The 18,199-nt window shown below is 34.9% G+C and overlaps 2 protein-coding genes across 3 annotated transcripts in view; one reads left to right on the top strand and one right to left on the bottom strand.

The window, feature by feature from the left end:
* The window catches only part of LOC124541887 (synaptotagmin-7), a 724,295-nt gene that overhangs the window by 323,413 nt on the left and 382,683 nt on the right, over positions 1-18,199 (top strand). The window lies entirely within an intron of this gene.
* LOC124541886 lies at positions 13,031-16,953 on the bottom strand. Its single transcript, XM_047119795.1, has 2 exons — positions 16,747-16,953; positions 13,031-15,023 (listed from the first exon to the last, which is right to left on the bottom strand). The coding sequence occupies exon 2, from the start codon at positions 14,987-14,989 to the stop codon at positions 13,496-13,498; it is 1,494 nt and encodes a 497-aa protein (XP_046975751.1). The 5' UTR covers positions 14,990-15,023; positions 16,747-16,953; the 3' UTR covers positions 13,031-13,495.

Below are 18,199 nucleotides of genomic sequence, written 5' to 3'. Positions count from 1 at the left end.
AAGTGTAGCAAATGTGATGTTCCATTATGTGTAACGCCTTGTTTCCTAAATTTTCATAAACAAACGCCAACATAATTTGTACATCCATTTATCTACACTTTTTCTTGGCCACTTGTCCTAAGTGTTTATGGACATTATGTTTTTATCTTGTGTGACATATGTATTCTAATTGGTATATACATATGTGCCTAACTTTTCTGTTTATTTTATTTACCTTACCTCCCACATCATTTCTACGTTGTATTCTTATAATATTCAATGTTCGTATGTTGTCTTAGTGCTTAGTTTCTTGTGCACTCTTCTCTGCATAGCTTTCCAATTACATGTTACATTTATTTAATTATTTTTTCGTATGATGTTAATTCGCCTCCAGGCAGAGGGAATATTTTTACCACCAATAGAAAAAATAAAAAAATTTAAATTTTTTTTCAAATTTATATTTTTAGGCATCAAAAATAATCTGAAGTCGAAATCAGATTTCATTTATCGTTGCTCGATCGTTATGTCCGTTAAGGGGTTAATTGTATATTATCATCAGATGCGACTCTGTCTTTAAAATATATACATATAATAATTTTTGAGTGTCTGTTTGTAATATTAAAAAAAATGTATAAATGCATATATGTATACATAGATATATTTGCCTTTAGTACAAAGTAAAATTTGTAAGAAACACGGTACATATAGCAAAATAACACTTCTTACAATTTTTGTCTGTCTGTTTATTTGTTCCGACTCATCTATGGAACAGCTGGACCAAATGTGACGGTAATTTCACTGACATATAGCTGATGTAATAAGGAGTAACTTAGGTTAAAAAAATAAGTTATTTTTTAAATTAAAACGGGCACACCTATTTGATTATAAATTTTATTGATTACAACATTGCTACCAGAAGCAATTATCATTACAAATGCTTGCAAACTATAAAATATGCGCTAAGAAATAATAAATAAATCATTTCATCAATATAATTCCGATCGATGCATGTTTTAAAACCTTAAACAAACTTTAAACAAACTTGTGGAAACTGTCAAAAAACTGACAGTCATAGCAAATATATTAGAAAAGTTTATATGGGCACAAAGTTTTGTTAATTTTTTTAGTATAGGGCTATTCTGTAATTAAGAAACTCGAAACTCACCGTAAACAAGCTTATAACATCAGTGTTATATTCGACATTGAATATAATAATTATAAAGTTCATAGTGTACACATAGTCACATACATATAATTCAATGCTATGCAGGAGATAGGATGCCTTATACAGAGGCCGTGCTAATATTTCTATCAACATACAACCAAACTTGGGTCTAAAATCTAGTCTTCGTCAAACAAACTCTCTGACTGGGGCCGGCTAAACTTTAACACTAATAAATAAAAAAATTAACAAAAAGAAAAACCGACTTCAAATAAAACACTATTTCAGAACAAAACAAGTGTACTCAACATATTTTTTTGAGTCCTCCTAAGGAAAATGGAATGAAAAATATTAGACTACTTAAAATTCGGTTTACGATTACATAACGTATTTATAGTTATTGTTATATTTGGGGCCGGTGTCAGCCAAATATTCCTTATAATAAAAGAACCATCAAAATGGTTTGGCGCAATTTTGAGTTATTCACTTATTTATCGCGCACATACATAATGCAAATTTAAGACTTATATCGTTTACATATGGATACCATGATCAGAACAGGATAAAATTAAAATGGGACCACACGGGAAACACTAGCTTTCAAAATAAAAAATATCAAAATCGGTGCACCTAGTTAAAAGATATGAGGTAACGAACAAAAAAAAAAAATACAGACGAATCATAACGATGAAGTTGGTTGAAAAGACGCAAGTTTGAATAAAATCTGCGTTTGTTGTAACTCCATGATTTAATAATATTCCGATAGCCCCTAGTTAGTATTAGAATATTCGGAGTTGATATTTCGACCCTTGTTTAATTGGGAGGCAAAACCAAAAAAATAAGTCAATATAGCGTATCACTGCAAGTCAATATTTCAAGTGAGATTCGAAGTGAATTCTTACAGAACCGTACTGTTGCGCAATTTTATTTGTTTTTTCTTTCAAAAGCTCTTTCGACAATAACAAACACAAAGAAAGTATTATCGAAAATAGCCAAGTCGATCACGCGTGAGACAATGACCAAGGTAATTATATTGGTTTTGAGTGGGCCGAGGTATCCGTTTTTTCGGTTTTCCGGGATCGGTATTAAAATTCCGCAGATATTTTTAACTTTGCTGTTTTCTAAAATCAAAATATTTGTAAAAATACATTTGTAAAGAAGACATTTTATTCAATACAAGATTATATAGTATTGTTTAAATAAATGTAACTAAACATACAGTCATTACTATATTACGAATATAAATTCTTTGAAGATCTCATTTCCCTTTGAAGACAAGGTTTGGAGCTATACCCACCACGCTACTCCAATGAAGGTTGATTGATACACTTAGGACAACATTTCATTGAAATCAGAAACCTCATTTTCCTGTACCACTGAGATGAATTATAAACACAAATTAAGCACATTAAAATTCAATAGTACTTCAGGTTTTGAACCCGTAATCATCGATTAAAATACACACGTTCTAACCACTCAACCATGTCAACTCATCGTTATCCTGTATAACGTAACGCAAATATTATCCGCGTACTATGTTTAAAACCTTCATTAAAGTCAGAAAGCCTGACGTTTTACCCTAGTTTCCAACTTGGACTATTTACAAACTTCTAGTATAGATACTTAGAATATTAAACAGTGGAACGCAGGAATAGAGTTTGTTTTGATACTGTTATTTATTTTCACTTCCAGTTAATCCATTGGTTTAGGGGCTTAGGTATTGTCAGGTTTAAGTAAGTTAGGTCAATAAAATGCTTTGAGTTACTCTACAAATTTTTTTTTTTTTTTATTATTCTTTATTGCACAGATCAATCATGTACAAAGGGCGGACTTAACGCTATTACAGCATTTTCTGCCAGCCAACCCAGAATAGTGCAGGAGAGAAGTCAGTAGGGTGTGCACAGAAGTTAAAGAAAAATTAAAAAATATATACATAGCGATAGACACCTATAAATATATATAATAATAATACAGTAAATTAATTAAATCTATGTTATACATAATATAATATAAAATACATAAATATACATATACATAATATACATAAATATGCACAAACATATACATATATAAGTACATAAATATTTAACATATATACATAAATATATATATATATATGAATCCAATTATGAGAATGGTATTGATAAAAAGACATCACGCAGTGTTGACAGACGACAGATAAAATTGTTTTACTTGGCGCTTGAAGGAATCGCGCGATGGAGCTCTACGAATAGAATCAGGCAAAGTGTTCCAAAGCCGGGCTGCAACTAGAGAGAAAGAGTTGGAAACAAAGCCAGATTTATGGGAAGGTATGAAAAGGGTAAGGAATTGAGAGGATCGTAAGGGCTTATTATGAGTAGAGGAAAGAAGAGAAAATTTAGAGGATAAGTAAGTGGGAGCATTAGGGTCGGTAAGAATGGAGTAGAGAAGACATAGAATCCGAGTATATCTACGTTCCCGTAAAGGAAGCCAGTGTAACTGTTTCCTAAAACGAGAAACGTGGTCGAATTTGCGTAAGCTAAAGATAAAGCGAATGCCAGTGTTAAGGAGACGATTAAGTTGTTGCAGGAGTTCTTCCGACAGATCTAGATAGCAGGAGTCACCGTAATCAAGAATTGGAATCAAGAGGGTAGTAACAAGCTGGATTTTAGTTTCCATGGGCAAAAAATTTTTTAAACGCATCATGGAATGCATAGTGGCGTAAAACCTACGAGAAACTTCTTTAATATGTTCCCCCCAAGTGAGTTTACTGTCAATGATAATGCCGAGGTCTTTAACACTACTGCTGAACTCTATTGGTATATTATTATATCTTAGGCAGGGCAGAGTCAGAACATCTAGCTTAGCCAACTGTCTCCTGCTGCCTATAATGATGGCTTGACACTTGGATAGATTGACAGTGATACCATATTTAGCGGACCAAAGAGAAATGCGGTGGAGATTATCGTTTAGGGAGTTAATAGCCGCGGCAAGATCATTGACAGCAGAGTGTTCGTAGAGCTGCAAGTCATCGGCATACAGATGGTAGTGCGAAGTTAAAATTTTAGTGATGGCGTTTATAAAAACAGAAAATAACAAAGGAGATAATATGCCGCCTTGAGGAACACCGGCACTCACTTCGCACCAATCAGATTGTAGCTGACCAATGCGTGTGGATTGCCGGCGCCCTCGAAGATAAGAAGAAAACCATTCAACAGTAGATTCTGAAAAGTTAGCATGGGAAAGCAATGCAAGAAGGAGGTCATGGTCTACTGCATTGAAAGCATTGCTAAAGTCAATTAGCACGAGCACTGTGAGTTGCTGGTTTTCCATGGCAATACGAATATCGTCCGTGACTTTTAACAATGCTGTTGTTGTGCTGTGACCTGGGCGAAAGCCCGATTGGAGTGGATTGAATAAGTCGCATTTATGAAGGTAGCAAGAGATTTGTTGGTGTGCAATGGACTCCAGGATTTTGGATAAAAAGGGGAGGATTGTTATAGGACGAAAATGAGAAGGTAGCGAAGGATTTGATATTTTAGGGAGTGGGAGAACAAAAGCCTTGCGCCACATCTCAGGAAATGTACTCGTGGAAAAGGAGAAGTTTACGATGTGAGTTATGAAGGGAATTAGAAAATTGAGGATAAGGGTAATCATAATTCGACTTATTCCATCGCAACCAACCGCCTTAGATTTGATCGAAAGAATGGTTTTCTTAACATCATTCTCCGTAATAGGAGAAAAGTTGAAAGGTGGGGAAGTGATTCTAGGCAAGCCATGTATTTCAGAAAGCGTTGAAAGTTTAGTTTGCAAGTCGAGGACTGGAGGTGAAGAGAAGTGAAGATTAAGATTGTTTAAATCCAATTGAGATTGATCAGAGAAAGTTTGAGACTTGCCAATACCGAGGTTATTTAAAAATTTTAAAGCTTCCTCGGGAGAAGATTCACGTATTTTGTCAAAGATATATCGGCGTTTGAGCTTTCTACACAACTGGTTGCAGCGATTCCTTGCAGCTTTATAAGCTGACCAGTTGAGAGCAGAACGGTCCCTCTTATACTTACGGAAGGCTTTATCCCTCTTGACTCTCGCTTTTTTTAAATCGTCATTAAACCAAAGGTTTGAATTTTTTTTTATTTTAACAAGGCGTAGAGGCGAGTGTCGGTCGAATAATTGAATTAATTTAGAGCACAGAAAATGTAACTTCTCGTCAATTGACGACAACACCTCTATCTGCGTCCAAGGAATAAGAGTAGCATCTTCCAATAACCTATCGAGATCTAGGTAACGGTAGCTTCGCAGCAGCAGCATCTTGGGTTTGGGCTTAGGTGATCTGAATTTAAAGGAGGCGAATATTAGATCGTGGTGAGAGAATTCCGGCGCTGAAAACTGACCAAATTTAGAGACCAAGTCACCTTTAGACGTTATAATTAAGTCTAAGAGACTGTCGGGACCGTCGATTGGGTGGTGTGTTGCAGCGAGCGGTAAAACCTGGAGGTTAAAGGAGTCTAGTAAAAATCTGAGCTTAGACGACCGATAATTATTCTTGATCAAACAGGTGTTGATATCCCCCATTACAATAACATTAGTGTACTTAATCATCAGATTCTCGAAGAGGGACTCAAGAGAAGAAAAATAATTGATATTGGGGGGACAATAGACCACTCCAAGGGCTATCTTGGTGCCTACATCTATCTTGATGAATAAATATTCAGATGATGCGTTATACTGGGAAGTTGATTGACAGATAAGTTTGTAAGGGATGTGACTTTTTAAATATATTGCAACACCCCCACCAGTTTTTCCGATTCGATCATTCCTGATTAAGATGTAATTAGGTATAGAAAAAGAAGTAGAAAGAAGAGAAGGTTTTAACCAGGTCTCGGAGATAAGAACAGCATGAATGGAAGCCTGGTTAAATGTAGAAAAGAGATCGGAAAAATGACTTGGAACACTTTGTGCATTGATGTGACAAATATTTAAATTCTTACGAAAATGTGAGAATTCATTGGACAGTAAATCTCCAAGTAATTGAAAATTATCATCAGTACTAAGAAAAGATATGTCGTCATCATCATCTCTTGCAGAATAAAATGATTCAGAGCTTGAATTCATAATGCATATACAAAAAAATATAATATACTAAATAAAATATATATTTATATAATAATATATTTATATATAACAAATATCTAAATATACTTATATGAAATCAAAGAATTAAAAAAAAAAAAACTAAAATAAATCAAGTAGATTGACTAGACTAATCATAAAATTAATGTTGTCTTAAATTTTCGCGATTACACATTGAAATAAAACTAGCTATAACGGATTTGAATCGCGTATATTAATTATTTTTAACATCCCGACGTTTCGAGCACTTTACAGCGTTCGTGGTCACGGGTAGACTGACGGGTAGTCTAATAAGTCTAAATTAATATACGCGATTCAAATCCGTTGTAGCTAGTTTTATTACTATACAAATTCTTAGAGATAGACCGGTATTTGTAACTATGCAGTGTTTACTCATTAAATGCGGAGCGATACTCATACTCAGTTTTAATAAACAACAAGACCCTGTCATTTTCCCAGTGCTGGGCTAAGGTTCCTCTCCCCTTGAAGAGAAGGTTTAGAATAAATTCAAGTACGCTGTTCCAATGCGTGTTAGTGGAATACACATGTGGCTGAATTTCTATGAAGACACATGCAGGTTTCTCAAAATGTTTTCCTTGCGTTGAGCACGGGATGAATTATAAACACAAATTAAGCACATGAATATTCAGTGGTGCTTGGGATTAAACCCACAATTATCGGTTAAGATGTACGCCATCTAACCACTGGGCCATCTCGGCTCAGTTTTAAAATCAGTATACTAAAAATTTAGTTTCATGTTTTTAATTTAAAAAATAACGTAAAAAGTTTTCAACACCTATTTCATCCCTTTAGGGGTAGAGTTTTCACAATTTCTACCTATTCTACTCTATAAGCTCAATCCTTAACAAAAAAAATGTTGTCTAAGTTACTCCTTATTGTATCAGTTATTTGCCAGTGAAAGTCCCGTCAAATTGTTCCAGTCGTTCCAGAGATTAGCCGGAGCATCAGACAGACAGAAAAAAATTGAATAAATGATATTTTGGTATATGTACCGTGTATACATATGCATTGAGTAAAAAAGGGCTATTTTAATATTACAGACATACACTCCAATTTTATTATATGTATAGATATAGACGAAGCGTAGGTGTCTTATAATTTTGTTGAGAGGTGCATTGTGCCCTACAACAGACTAAGACCCTTTTTCTTTAAATAACTTCTAAGCAAGAGCGTTTTACCGGCAGCTCTCTCTCTAAGGGGTATCCGGTCACCCTTCCGGTTCCACTGAATTTTGAAAGTGAAAGGATAGAACGCACTTGTGTATAATATATGTAATATATAGCAGTTCCCCTTGGAAAGAATACTGTGGCCTTTTACATATAAATCGTAGGTGGCTTAACAAAAATAATTTGACATGGTTACAAGAGTGGTTATAGTGCTTTGTTTTAAGCAACCTTGTGACTCTAAGATTTTATAATATTTATTGAAGAAATTGGAAGAAAGTTACTACAGTTGTATATTATGTATTAAATAAAAGACAAAATGAAATAAACAAACAGCGTTTAGAAGTATATAAAAGACAATAACGACAATTGTGATTAAAATAACGTGTGAATTTAGACATTGACAAAAAATATCTATACATATAATAAAATTGGATTGTCTGTTAGTAATATTAAAATAACCACTTTTTACAAAATGCATACAGGTACATATAGCAAAATATATATTTGTTTAATTATTTTCTGTCTCTATATTTATTTGTTTCAGCTAATCTCTGGACGAGTAACCGTTTAAAGCAGAAACGTGCTTACTATCAACCAATTATTGTCACCAAATCCGCCTAATGCAGAATTAATAAGTTATACTAAAGTCTGCATAATAAGTTGCAAGCACAACTGTTTTTTAAATATAAGTGTATGTAATAGACAGAGATAGAGAATGAAAGAAAGAGAAGGGAATATCGCGTTCGTAAGGCTTCGTACATGACGACTTTTACTAGTTCTATAAGAACTTTGTTCTGTAAACTTTTCTCAATAAAAAATGAAAAATATTTGAATCCGATATCTTTTTATATTCTGTATATGGCGTATACATTATTCTTTATACAGCAATCGTAATAAAACTATACAAGATATTGCGTTTTGGTGAGGTTATTATACTATAAAAAAAAGTAAAGTAACAGCCTGTAAATTTCCCACTGCTGAGATAAGGCCGCCTCTTCCATTAAGGAGAAGGTTTGGAACATATTCAACAACACTGTTCCAATGCGAGTTGGTGGAATGCACATGTGGCAGAATTTCGATGAAATTAGACACATGCAGGTTTCCTTCACCGTCGAGCACGAGATGAATTATAAACACAAATTAAGCACATATATATAGTGGTGCTTTTCTGGGTTTGAACCCGCAATCGTCGGTTATAATGCACGTCGTTCTAATCACTGGGCCGTCTCAGCTCACCATACTATACAGAAACTAAAACATCTATACAAATAGGAATGTTATCTACAACCAATTGAAATATGGAATTACGATAAAATAACAATTTATTAATATTATTGTATAATTCATTCAAATAAGCGCATAAAGTGCTTTAAACTTTCGAGTCGCTGTAGCTATGTAGCGCTAAATCGCTGGATATATAAACTGACTCGTTGGTGGTAGATTAATCGACTAAAGGGATACGCCCTATAGGAACCTACCAAATTTCGAGTTTGAAGGGTTTGGTCTGAAATTTCGTGATTTTATATTTTCCGCCTTCATCTTGGGTCTGAGTTTGCTTCTGAGCAATTAATTGTATTTAAGTACAAGTGGCCGCGACCTTGTCCGCTTTTGAATTAAAAAAAAATACTATTGTAGACAAAGTTACTCCTTATTATATCAGTTATCTGCACGTGAAAGTCCCGTCAAAGTCGGATAAGCTGTTCCAGAGATAAGCTGCAACAAACAGATAGACAGACAGACAAAAATTATAAAAAATGTAATTTTGGTATATGTACCGAGTATACATACAAATATCCCACTGGTAGGTTATCTCCTCTTCCTTTGATTAGAAGGTTTGTACCTCCATATTCTTTGTTGTTCTTATAAATAATAATACAGAACCCGTTGTATGCGTCAGTCGGTTTATTCTCTAAGGAGATATAAAAACGAGATCAAATATAAGCACAAATTAGGTATATGAAGACAGTTCTTGTAATAATATATCATAACCAGCTATCCGATCTGACATTGTAAGGTTTAATTCATACAAAACCTCCTCCAATATAGACTTTTGTAGTTTTAATTACCAAAAAACATTCTTACCGTTTATTATAATACATCGATACACTAAAGAAAACTTGAACTGAGATGGCCCAGTGGTTAGAAAGCGTGCATCTTAACCGATGATTGCGAATTCAAACCTAAGCAAGTACCACTGAAATTTCATTTGCTTAATTTATGTTTATAATCTCATGTTCGGTGGTGAAGGAAAACATCGTGAGGGAACTTGTATGTGTCTGATTTCATAGAAATTCTGTAACATGTGTATTCCACCAAGCCCCATTGTAGCATCGTGGTGGAATATGCATCAAACCTTCTCCTCAAAGCCCAGCAGTGGGTAATTCACAGACTGTTAATGTAATGATAAATTATAAATATTGGGCGTGCATTAGTGTGAGTGAGAGAAACTCATAACAAGAAAATGATCATGGTCAGATATTGAATCTGTTTTTACGTTACAAAAGAGAGCAGTCCGGTCTATTTATAATCTCGGAGCCAGAGAATGCCTTTGGGGTGTTTTTAACAAAGTAGGAATACTCACTGTTGCGTCAAAATATATTTACAACAATGTTATGTACATTCACAGTAACATTGATCACTTTGATGGAATCTGTGATAATCATTGTATATGTGCTAGTAAGGATAAGCTTATAACGCCAAGTTTCCGACTCCACCATCAATGAATCCTTCTTGGGGTAAGGTATCCGTTTCTATTATGTCCTTAATTTGTGCTTATAATTCATCTCGTTCTCAGCGGTGAAGGAAAACATCGTAAGGAAACCTGCATATGACTAATTATTTAATTCGGTCACATGTGTATCCATCATTCCGGCGTAGTGGAATAAGCTCCTTCTCCTCAAATGGAAAGGAGGCCTTGACCCAGCAGTGGGAAAATAACAGACTGTTACTGTACTGTACTGATATAAAACCAACAACAACAACCTGTAAATTTCTCACTGTAGGAATAAGGCCTCCTCTCCGTTCAAGGAGAATGTTTCGAACTTATTCCACCACGCTGTTCCAATGCGGGTTGATGGAATACACAAGTGGGAGAAGTTCTATGAAATTTGACATATGCAGGTGACGAGATGAATTATAAACTGGTGGGTTCTAACCGCTGGGCCATAGCGCCCCTTATATAATATACAATCAACTTACATTTAATTTAATAATGTAAATTCGCGTATCAAAAGTGCCCGCAAAAGCACTAATTGAATAAAGTATATTATTTTAATTGCTTAATTAAATAAACATTGTATAATCCGTCCTTGTATTGGGCTTCGCACAGGCTCGTACACGCACTTAATGGACAGACTACCAACACGTCTACTCTCGCCAGTGGCTCTCGTATTAATCACGTGTGCGATTGAGACTGTCACTGTCTGTGTGACTACTGAACGAATGACAGAACGAATGCTTGTACGAATGAATGAATGGATGAATAAATGCATACACTACATCCCTTCCTTACCACAATTTTTTATTCATTCAAGTGATAATCAACTTGAAATCAAATTATACAAAACAATCAAAATAATATTATATAAAAATAAAAATTAAATAAAACCATGCCTTATTATCTATCTAAATTTTCTTCAACTTCTTGTTCCCCATTTCCATTTCCTTCCTCCTGTTGTATAGCTTTCCATTCCCCTTCTACTTTTTTTAAGTGTACAATATTTCTCCTATAAGATTGTCCTGTTTTGTCATTTCTGATGATACAATCTCCTGCATTGGTACTTTCTACAGTATGCTGAGTTGGATTGAAGTTCGGTGCCAACTTGTTAGTTTTATCAGTGGTTTTTATGTAGACTTTTTCACCTTCTTTTATCTCTGATTCAACTGCTTTTCGTTTCTTATCCCCATACTCTTTTCCTAACTCCTTCTGAACCCTATCTCTATCTCTTACCTCAGGATCGTTCATTTTCCCACTTGAATTATCTAATGCCGGTATTTTGTCCCTGTTTTGCCTTTGAAAAAAAAGTTCTGTTGGTGTTCGGCCAGTAACCGAGTGTGGAGTACTGTTGTACATCATAAGATATTCGTATAAGGAATCTTTCATGTCTTTCCGTTCTATTTGACTGATACGCAATCTTTTCAAAATATTTCGGTTCTGTCGTTCCACTTCTCCATTCATTTGAGGCCAATATGGAACGGTGTTGAAAAGGCGAATATTGCATTCTTTGCAATATTCACGAAATTCCTCACTGACAAATTGTCTTCCGTTATCAACAGTTATAGAGACAGGAAATCCCAGTCGGCTAAAGATTTCTTTGAGTAATTTTATGATCTGAGTGCTTGAGATTGATTTGGTCACTTTCACTTCTTTGTAGCGGCTGTAATAGTCGATCAGGACCAGTAGATATTCGTTACTTGGTAGAGGTCCTAGAAGATCCATTGCCACATCAATCCACGGACCCAAAGGTAGTTCTCGCCTCTTCATGGGTACAGGCGGGTTAGGTAAAGTTACCAAGGTACACCCTTTGCATGTTTTTACCAAATTTTCGGCATCTTTGTCGATACGTGGCCACCAGACCTTTGACCTCAAGCGGCCTTTCATTGCTACTATACCCGGGTGGCCTTCGTGAGCAGCGTCTAACACTCGTTTACGGAGACTAAGCGGTATTACAATTCTGTTTCCTCGTAATAATATGTTATCAAAGAAACATAGCTCATTCTCAAAAAATCTATAACTCCTTACTGAGTCCCAATCATTCTGATAAAGTCCTTTCCTAACGTTACATATTTCTTTGTCATTTTCAGATGCACTACTAATCTCACTCAATGATATCGCATGTGGTCGGGCAAAACCAACTATTTGACACACATGTGTGTCTTCGCAATTTTTTGGATTCTCTGTCAAATTGCACAGTCGTGACAGAGGATCGGCAATGTTCTTATTTCCTGGCTTGTAAATAACTCTATATTTATAGGATTGAAGGCGCAACACCCAACGTTCTATACGTGCACATGGTTTTGACTTATTTCCGAAAAGGATTTCTAATGGCTTATGATCTGTAACAAGATCAAATTCTTTGCCGTACAAGAAGATGTTAAAATGCTCGACTCCCCAAACTAAAGCTAACGCCTCCTTTTCGGTTTGGCTGTATCTTCGTTCACATTCTGTAAGAGTTCGATTGCCATATGCAATTATGCGAGGACCATTTACATCAATTTGGACAAGCAGGGCACCTAATCCTACCGGGCTTGCATCAGCTATAACCTGAGTTTTATCGCGAACATCATAATACCCAAGCGATTGGATTTTTGTCAACACTCGCTTTAGATTGTTGAAAGAGTTTTGCTGTTCCTTTAACCAGAATTTCTCAATATTGGCTTTTTTACCCAATTTTTTCCTGAGTAGCTCCTTTAAAGGTTCCGATGTTGTAGCCAAGTTAGGAATCCATTTATTTATGTAATTAAGAAGACCCAAAAAACTTTGGAGCTCTTCTATGGTCTTAGGCACACGAAAGTCCATGATGCTCTTTACATACTTGTCCAAAGGTTTTATGCCGTTGGGTTCAAGATGGTGTCCTAGAAAGTCTACGCTCTGTGTTTTAAAAATGCATTTGGCTTCATTAAGTAAAACATTATTTTCTTTGAGTGTTTGAAGTACTTCTTTCAACCTGTTATCGTGCTCTTTTTCAGTATCCCCATAAACTAGAATGTCGTCAATGAAATTTATTACCCCATTGCACTGAATCAACATCCTCTCCATTATTTTTTGAAAGAGTTCCGGCGCGCAAGTGATACCAAACATTAATCGTTTATAGCGATACAAACCACTTGGAGTTATGAAGGTAGTTATATATCTTGACTCTGGGTGGATCTCTAATTGATAAAAAGCATTTTTTATGTCAAGTTTGCTAAAATATTTTGCTTTACTTATTTTAGGAAGTAACTTATCCATAGTGGGAAGTGGATGGTTTTCCCTTATAATGGCCCTATTTGCACGCCTCATATCTACACAAAGTCTTAAATCTCCATTTTCTTTCAGAATCGGAACTATGGGAGAAACTCATCTTGAAGAACCCGTTACCTTCTCGATTATATCTTCATTTAGCAGTTCCTTAATTTTATCATCGACTTTCTTTTCTAAAGGTATAGGCACTCTTCGACATGGTTGTGTAACGGGTTTCACAGAATCGTCAATCGGAATTTCCACAAGCACATCCTTGAATTTAGGAAATGGCGTAATCATATTCTCGACTTGGTTAATGCCAATGCCTATTCGTAAGACACCTAATTGCAGAGCTGATGTTTTTCCCAGTAAATTTTTTGTACCATCACCTATTACGTAGAAGGTAGAATAACATTTCCTCCCGTTTGCTTCAATTTCTGCCTCAAAAGATCCCTTCACTGTTAAAGGAGACTGGCTGCCATATGCGAGAAGAATTTTGTTAGGTTCCTTAATCTGATTCTTTACAGATACTCCACTGTTTTTTAATACGTCCCATGTCTTGTCTGTTACGATATTAGGTTTACAACCTGAATCAATAAGCATGTCGATTCCTACTCCACCGACCACGCAACGAAGAGTAGAATCATTACCTATTTGAAAAATGTAGTCCACTTCTTCGTCCGTCACCATGTCAACATTGTTTCCTTTTTCTCCCCTCGGCCTCTTTCTATTTGCCGCGTACGTGTTATTACCGGGGTATCCCCCGTACTTTCTCTTTTGTGGTCTCGATTCAGGGGTTCGGGATTTACATTGCGCAGAAAAGTGACCTATCTTTTTACATGAATGACAGGTTTTGTTTTTCGCTGGACAGTTGGAATCTATGGATTTATGAAATTTGCTCCCACATCTGGTACAGCGAATATTTTTCTGTGTACTTGTACTTGCTTCATTAGGGCGATACTGACTTTTCCTATAGCTTTTATTGCTGATTTGGTTGATTGTGTGAATTTTTTCCTCATTTCTCTCATTTCCGTAAACGTCCAGTTGATGACTTACTAACTCTAAAGTATTTGCGATCGTGATTATTTCATCTAAAGTAGCTTTATCCCCCATTGTTAAAATCTTCTTACGTAGTTCACTTGAAGTACAATGCTCTGTAATTTGGTCAATAATGAAATTTTCCGGCTTTTCAAATCCACATTTGTTTGCTTGATTCCGCAATCTCACTAAAAACTTTTCCATTTTTTCCCCAGCTTCCTGCTTTATTTGTCTGAACAAATGCCGTTCATAAACTTTACTTTGCTTCGGTAAAAAATACTGGTCTAATTTTTCCAAGGCAATTTCAAAAACATCCCTACCGTCTACTGGGTCTTCTGATGTTCCAGATGGAGTAGAGACCACTGCATTAGCTCCAGGTAAATTGGAATAAATATCCTGAAGTCCTGGTCCTCCAAAATGTAACAGAGTAGCTCTTTTCTTTGCAGGGATTTGAATATCAGCGGCTTCAAGATATATAAGCACCGACCTTTTCCAGCGTTCCCATTGTATGCCGATAGCAGATGTATCGCCATCCAAGTCCAGCCTGTCTGGGCCAGCCATGCCATTTGCCATAATGTCCCTCTACTGTGCAGTTTGATGGGGCGACCTGAAAATATCGTATTATGCCATAACCCGTACCACCATCTATCTTAGGGTAGTCTTATGTAGTAGCGTGAAATGTATATATTTCAGCCCATTTAAGGACAACATAAACAAAACTACCAATTTAATGGCAGCACAATATAAACCTACCAATTTAATGGCAGCATAATATAAGCCTACCAATTTAATGGCAGCATAATATAAACTTACCAATTTAATGGCAGCATAATATAAACCTACCAATTTAATGGCAGCACAATATAAACCTACCAATTCAATGGCAGCATGATATAAACCTACCAATTTAATGGTAGCACGATATAAACCTACCAATTTAATGGTAGCACGATATAAACCTACCAATTTAATGGTAGCACAATATAAACCTACCAATTTAATGGCAGCACGATATAAACCTACCAATTTAATGGTAGCACAATATAAACCTACCAATTTAATGGCAGCACGATATTAACCTAATTTACTATATATACAGCATCAATGAGCTAGAACTTGAATTTTCCTTTTATTCCCTTCTCATTACCCGAAAGCAGAGTAGACCTGAAGCACTAAGCTTGCCTTTCTGTTTTAATCAAGTTTAATCAAGTTAATATTTATAAAATAAATCATAACTAAGAAAAATCATCATAATAAATGAAACCTGCAAAAACATATAAAATATACATTTATAACAGAATGGAAATAATGAATAAATAAAATAAGGGTAAAAATATTAAAATGTCTTTGTTTTAGTAATGTCGCATCTAACTGTTATTTGTCTTTGAAGATTTTGCCGTGATGAATGTTGATATACAAAACTACCCACTTCTTGATTTATTTTTCTTTTGTTGTATTACTTGTAAAATATATTTTATATTTTGTGTAATAAAATTTAAGAACCTAGTTTCGTACGCTCGTACGTAACGTTACGTTACGTAACGCTTTAGTACGCTCAAAAATGTAAACATTTATGTACATAGTTTTATAAATTAGTTTTAAGTTTCATTTAAGTGAATAGGTAATATTCTTTATAAAACAATAAATATCTTAAGCCATATTAATAAATGAAAACGGCAAATAAAGTAATTATTGTACACGGGACTCGAACCCGTGGCCCATCGTAACAAAGTACATTAGGAAAAGTTACACCTTCAGGGCTAAAGGTTATACTTAAGTATTTAAATAATTACCAATAAAGTAACTTTCACAATAAATCTTTTAAAACCACCATCACCACGGCAAACAATAAAACTGTACTAACAATACATAATAATATATACCTATTTCAAAATAAAAACATAAAAGTTATTTTTAAATCACAGGAATATGTCCTATAATCTTTCATCAACATTAAAATTATTTATTTACAGGTTAGATAATAACATTATTAAATTCATAAATTTTACACTGGTATATTTACCCAATAGACTATTTGAAGTGCGAAAAACAAAGTGTCAATCATTGTAATCAACATATATTATAATTATTATGAGTTTAAAAATGCCTATTTACTTCAATAAAGGATACTCATATCATACAAAATGGAAAACTAAATTCCAGCAAATTGTTTACATTTTTAATTCCATTTTGATGTATCAGATTGTTATTTCATTTTGTACAATCACTAAGTATTAGATAACACAAGGGGCTTGATTTTAATTCCAAATTCTGGCGGCCTACCTCACATACCTCCTTTTGTTTCAATTATTAGAAAATTATTGACGTACCTTTTTTCTCGTCGCCACTTGTATAATCCGTCGTTGTATTGGGCTTCGCACAGGCTCGTACACGCACTTAATGGACAGACTACCAACACGTCTACTCTCGCCAGTGGCTCTCGTATTAATCACGTGGTGCGAACGAGACTGTCACTGTCTGTGTGACTACTGAACGAATGACAGAACGAATGCTTGTACGAATGAATGAATGGATGAATAAATGCATACACTACAAACATGATATTAAAATTGTTACCCGACGTTATAATTACAAAATTTGACGTAAATCGTTTTAAAATACAATCATATCAATATATTTTATTCAAGTATATTAGTATTTTACAATGAAGCAATTTTTAACAGAAAATTTTAACTCTTCACTTGGTTAGGCTTTATTTGCTTACCACCCGATATTCGACCGCCAAACAACATCTATTATTGTTGTGTTCCGGTTTGAAGGGTGAGTGAGCCAGTGTAACTACATGTACAGAGACATAGCCTCTAATTTCCAAGGTTGGTTGGGCATTGACGATGAAAGAAATGTTTCCTACAGCGCCATTATCAATGGGTGGTAGTGACCACTTACCATCAGGTAGGCTATCTATATTATAAGTGTTTAAATGATGACGATAAAAAACCGATTAATTGTGAAATTTAAAATTAACATCAAAATCGAAACATCAAGGCTTTTACAAGCACTTTTGATTCGTCATTTAACAACTATATTAAGAGAAGCTATCACCGGTTCGGAATGTTAATTCTACCGAGAATAACCGGCAACAAACTCAGTAGTTACTCTTTTTCAACATTTACAATTTAGTTAAATACAATTATATATGTATGTAATATATCCCACCTGGAAGTCAACAAGTATTAATTCCACGCTTTTTTATCGTCCTCATAATCTTATATTGAATAATATGCCTTCTTTACCGATTTATTTTCTATAAATCATTTGAATTTATGAAACGGCAAAGTTAAAAATGTCTTTGGAATTTTATAACATTACTTGAAATAAAATACATTTGATTTGCACTTAGTAATTAAGGTTGGTATGACTAATTATACCTTATATTAAGTGGGTATTGGCCCTTAAGTAATGTAATTAATTATCAATCATGGTTTATGATTAAACCGACGCCATATCTCTATTGACATCCATTAACCAAAAGGCTGAGTGGTCGGTTACAGATTCGTAATACATGTAATAAAAAATTACTGTGGTTTTCATGTGGTTGGTTGTTAAAAGCCGAGATGGCTCAGAGGTTAGGACACGTTAATCTTAACCGACGATTGCGGGTTCAAACCCAGGCAAGCAAATATTATTCATCTCGTGCTTGGTAGTAAAAAAACATCGTGAGGAAACCTGCATGTGTCTAATTGCATAGAAATTCTATAACACGTGTATTCCACCAACCGGCATTGGAACAGCGTGGTGGAATATGTTTCATTGTGGCAATGT

The sequence above is a fragment of the Vanessa cardui genome, chromosome 29 (genome assembly GCF_905220365.1).
Source record: "Vanessa cardui chromosome 29, ilVanCard2.1, whole genome shotgun sequence".
NCBI classification, from domain to species: Eukaryota; Metazoa; Arthropoda; class Insecta; order Lepidoptera; family Nymphalidae; genus Vanessa; species Vanessa cardui.
This window is presented reverse-complemented; position numbering and strand designations above follow the sequence as displayed.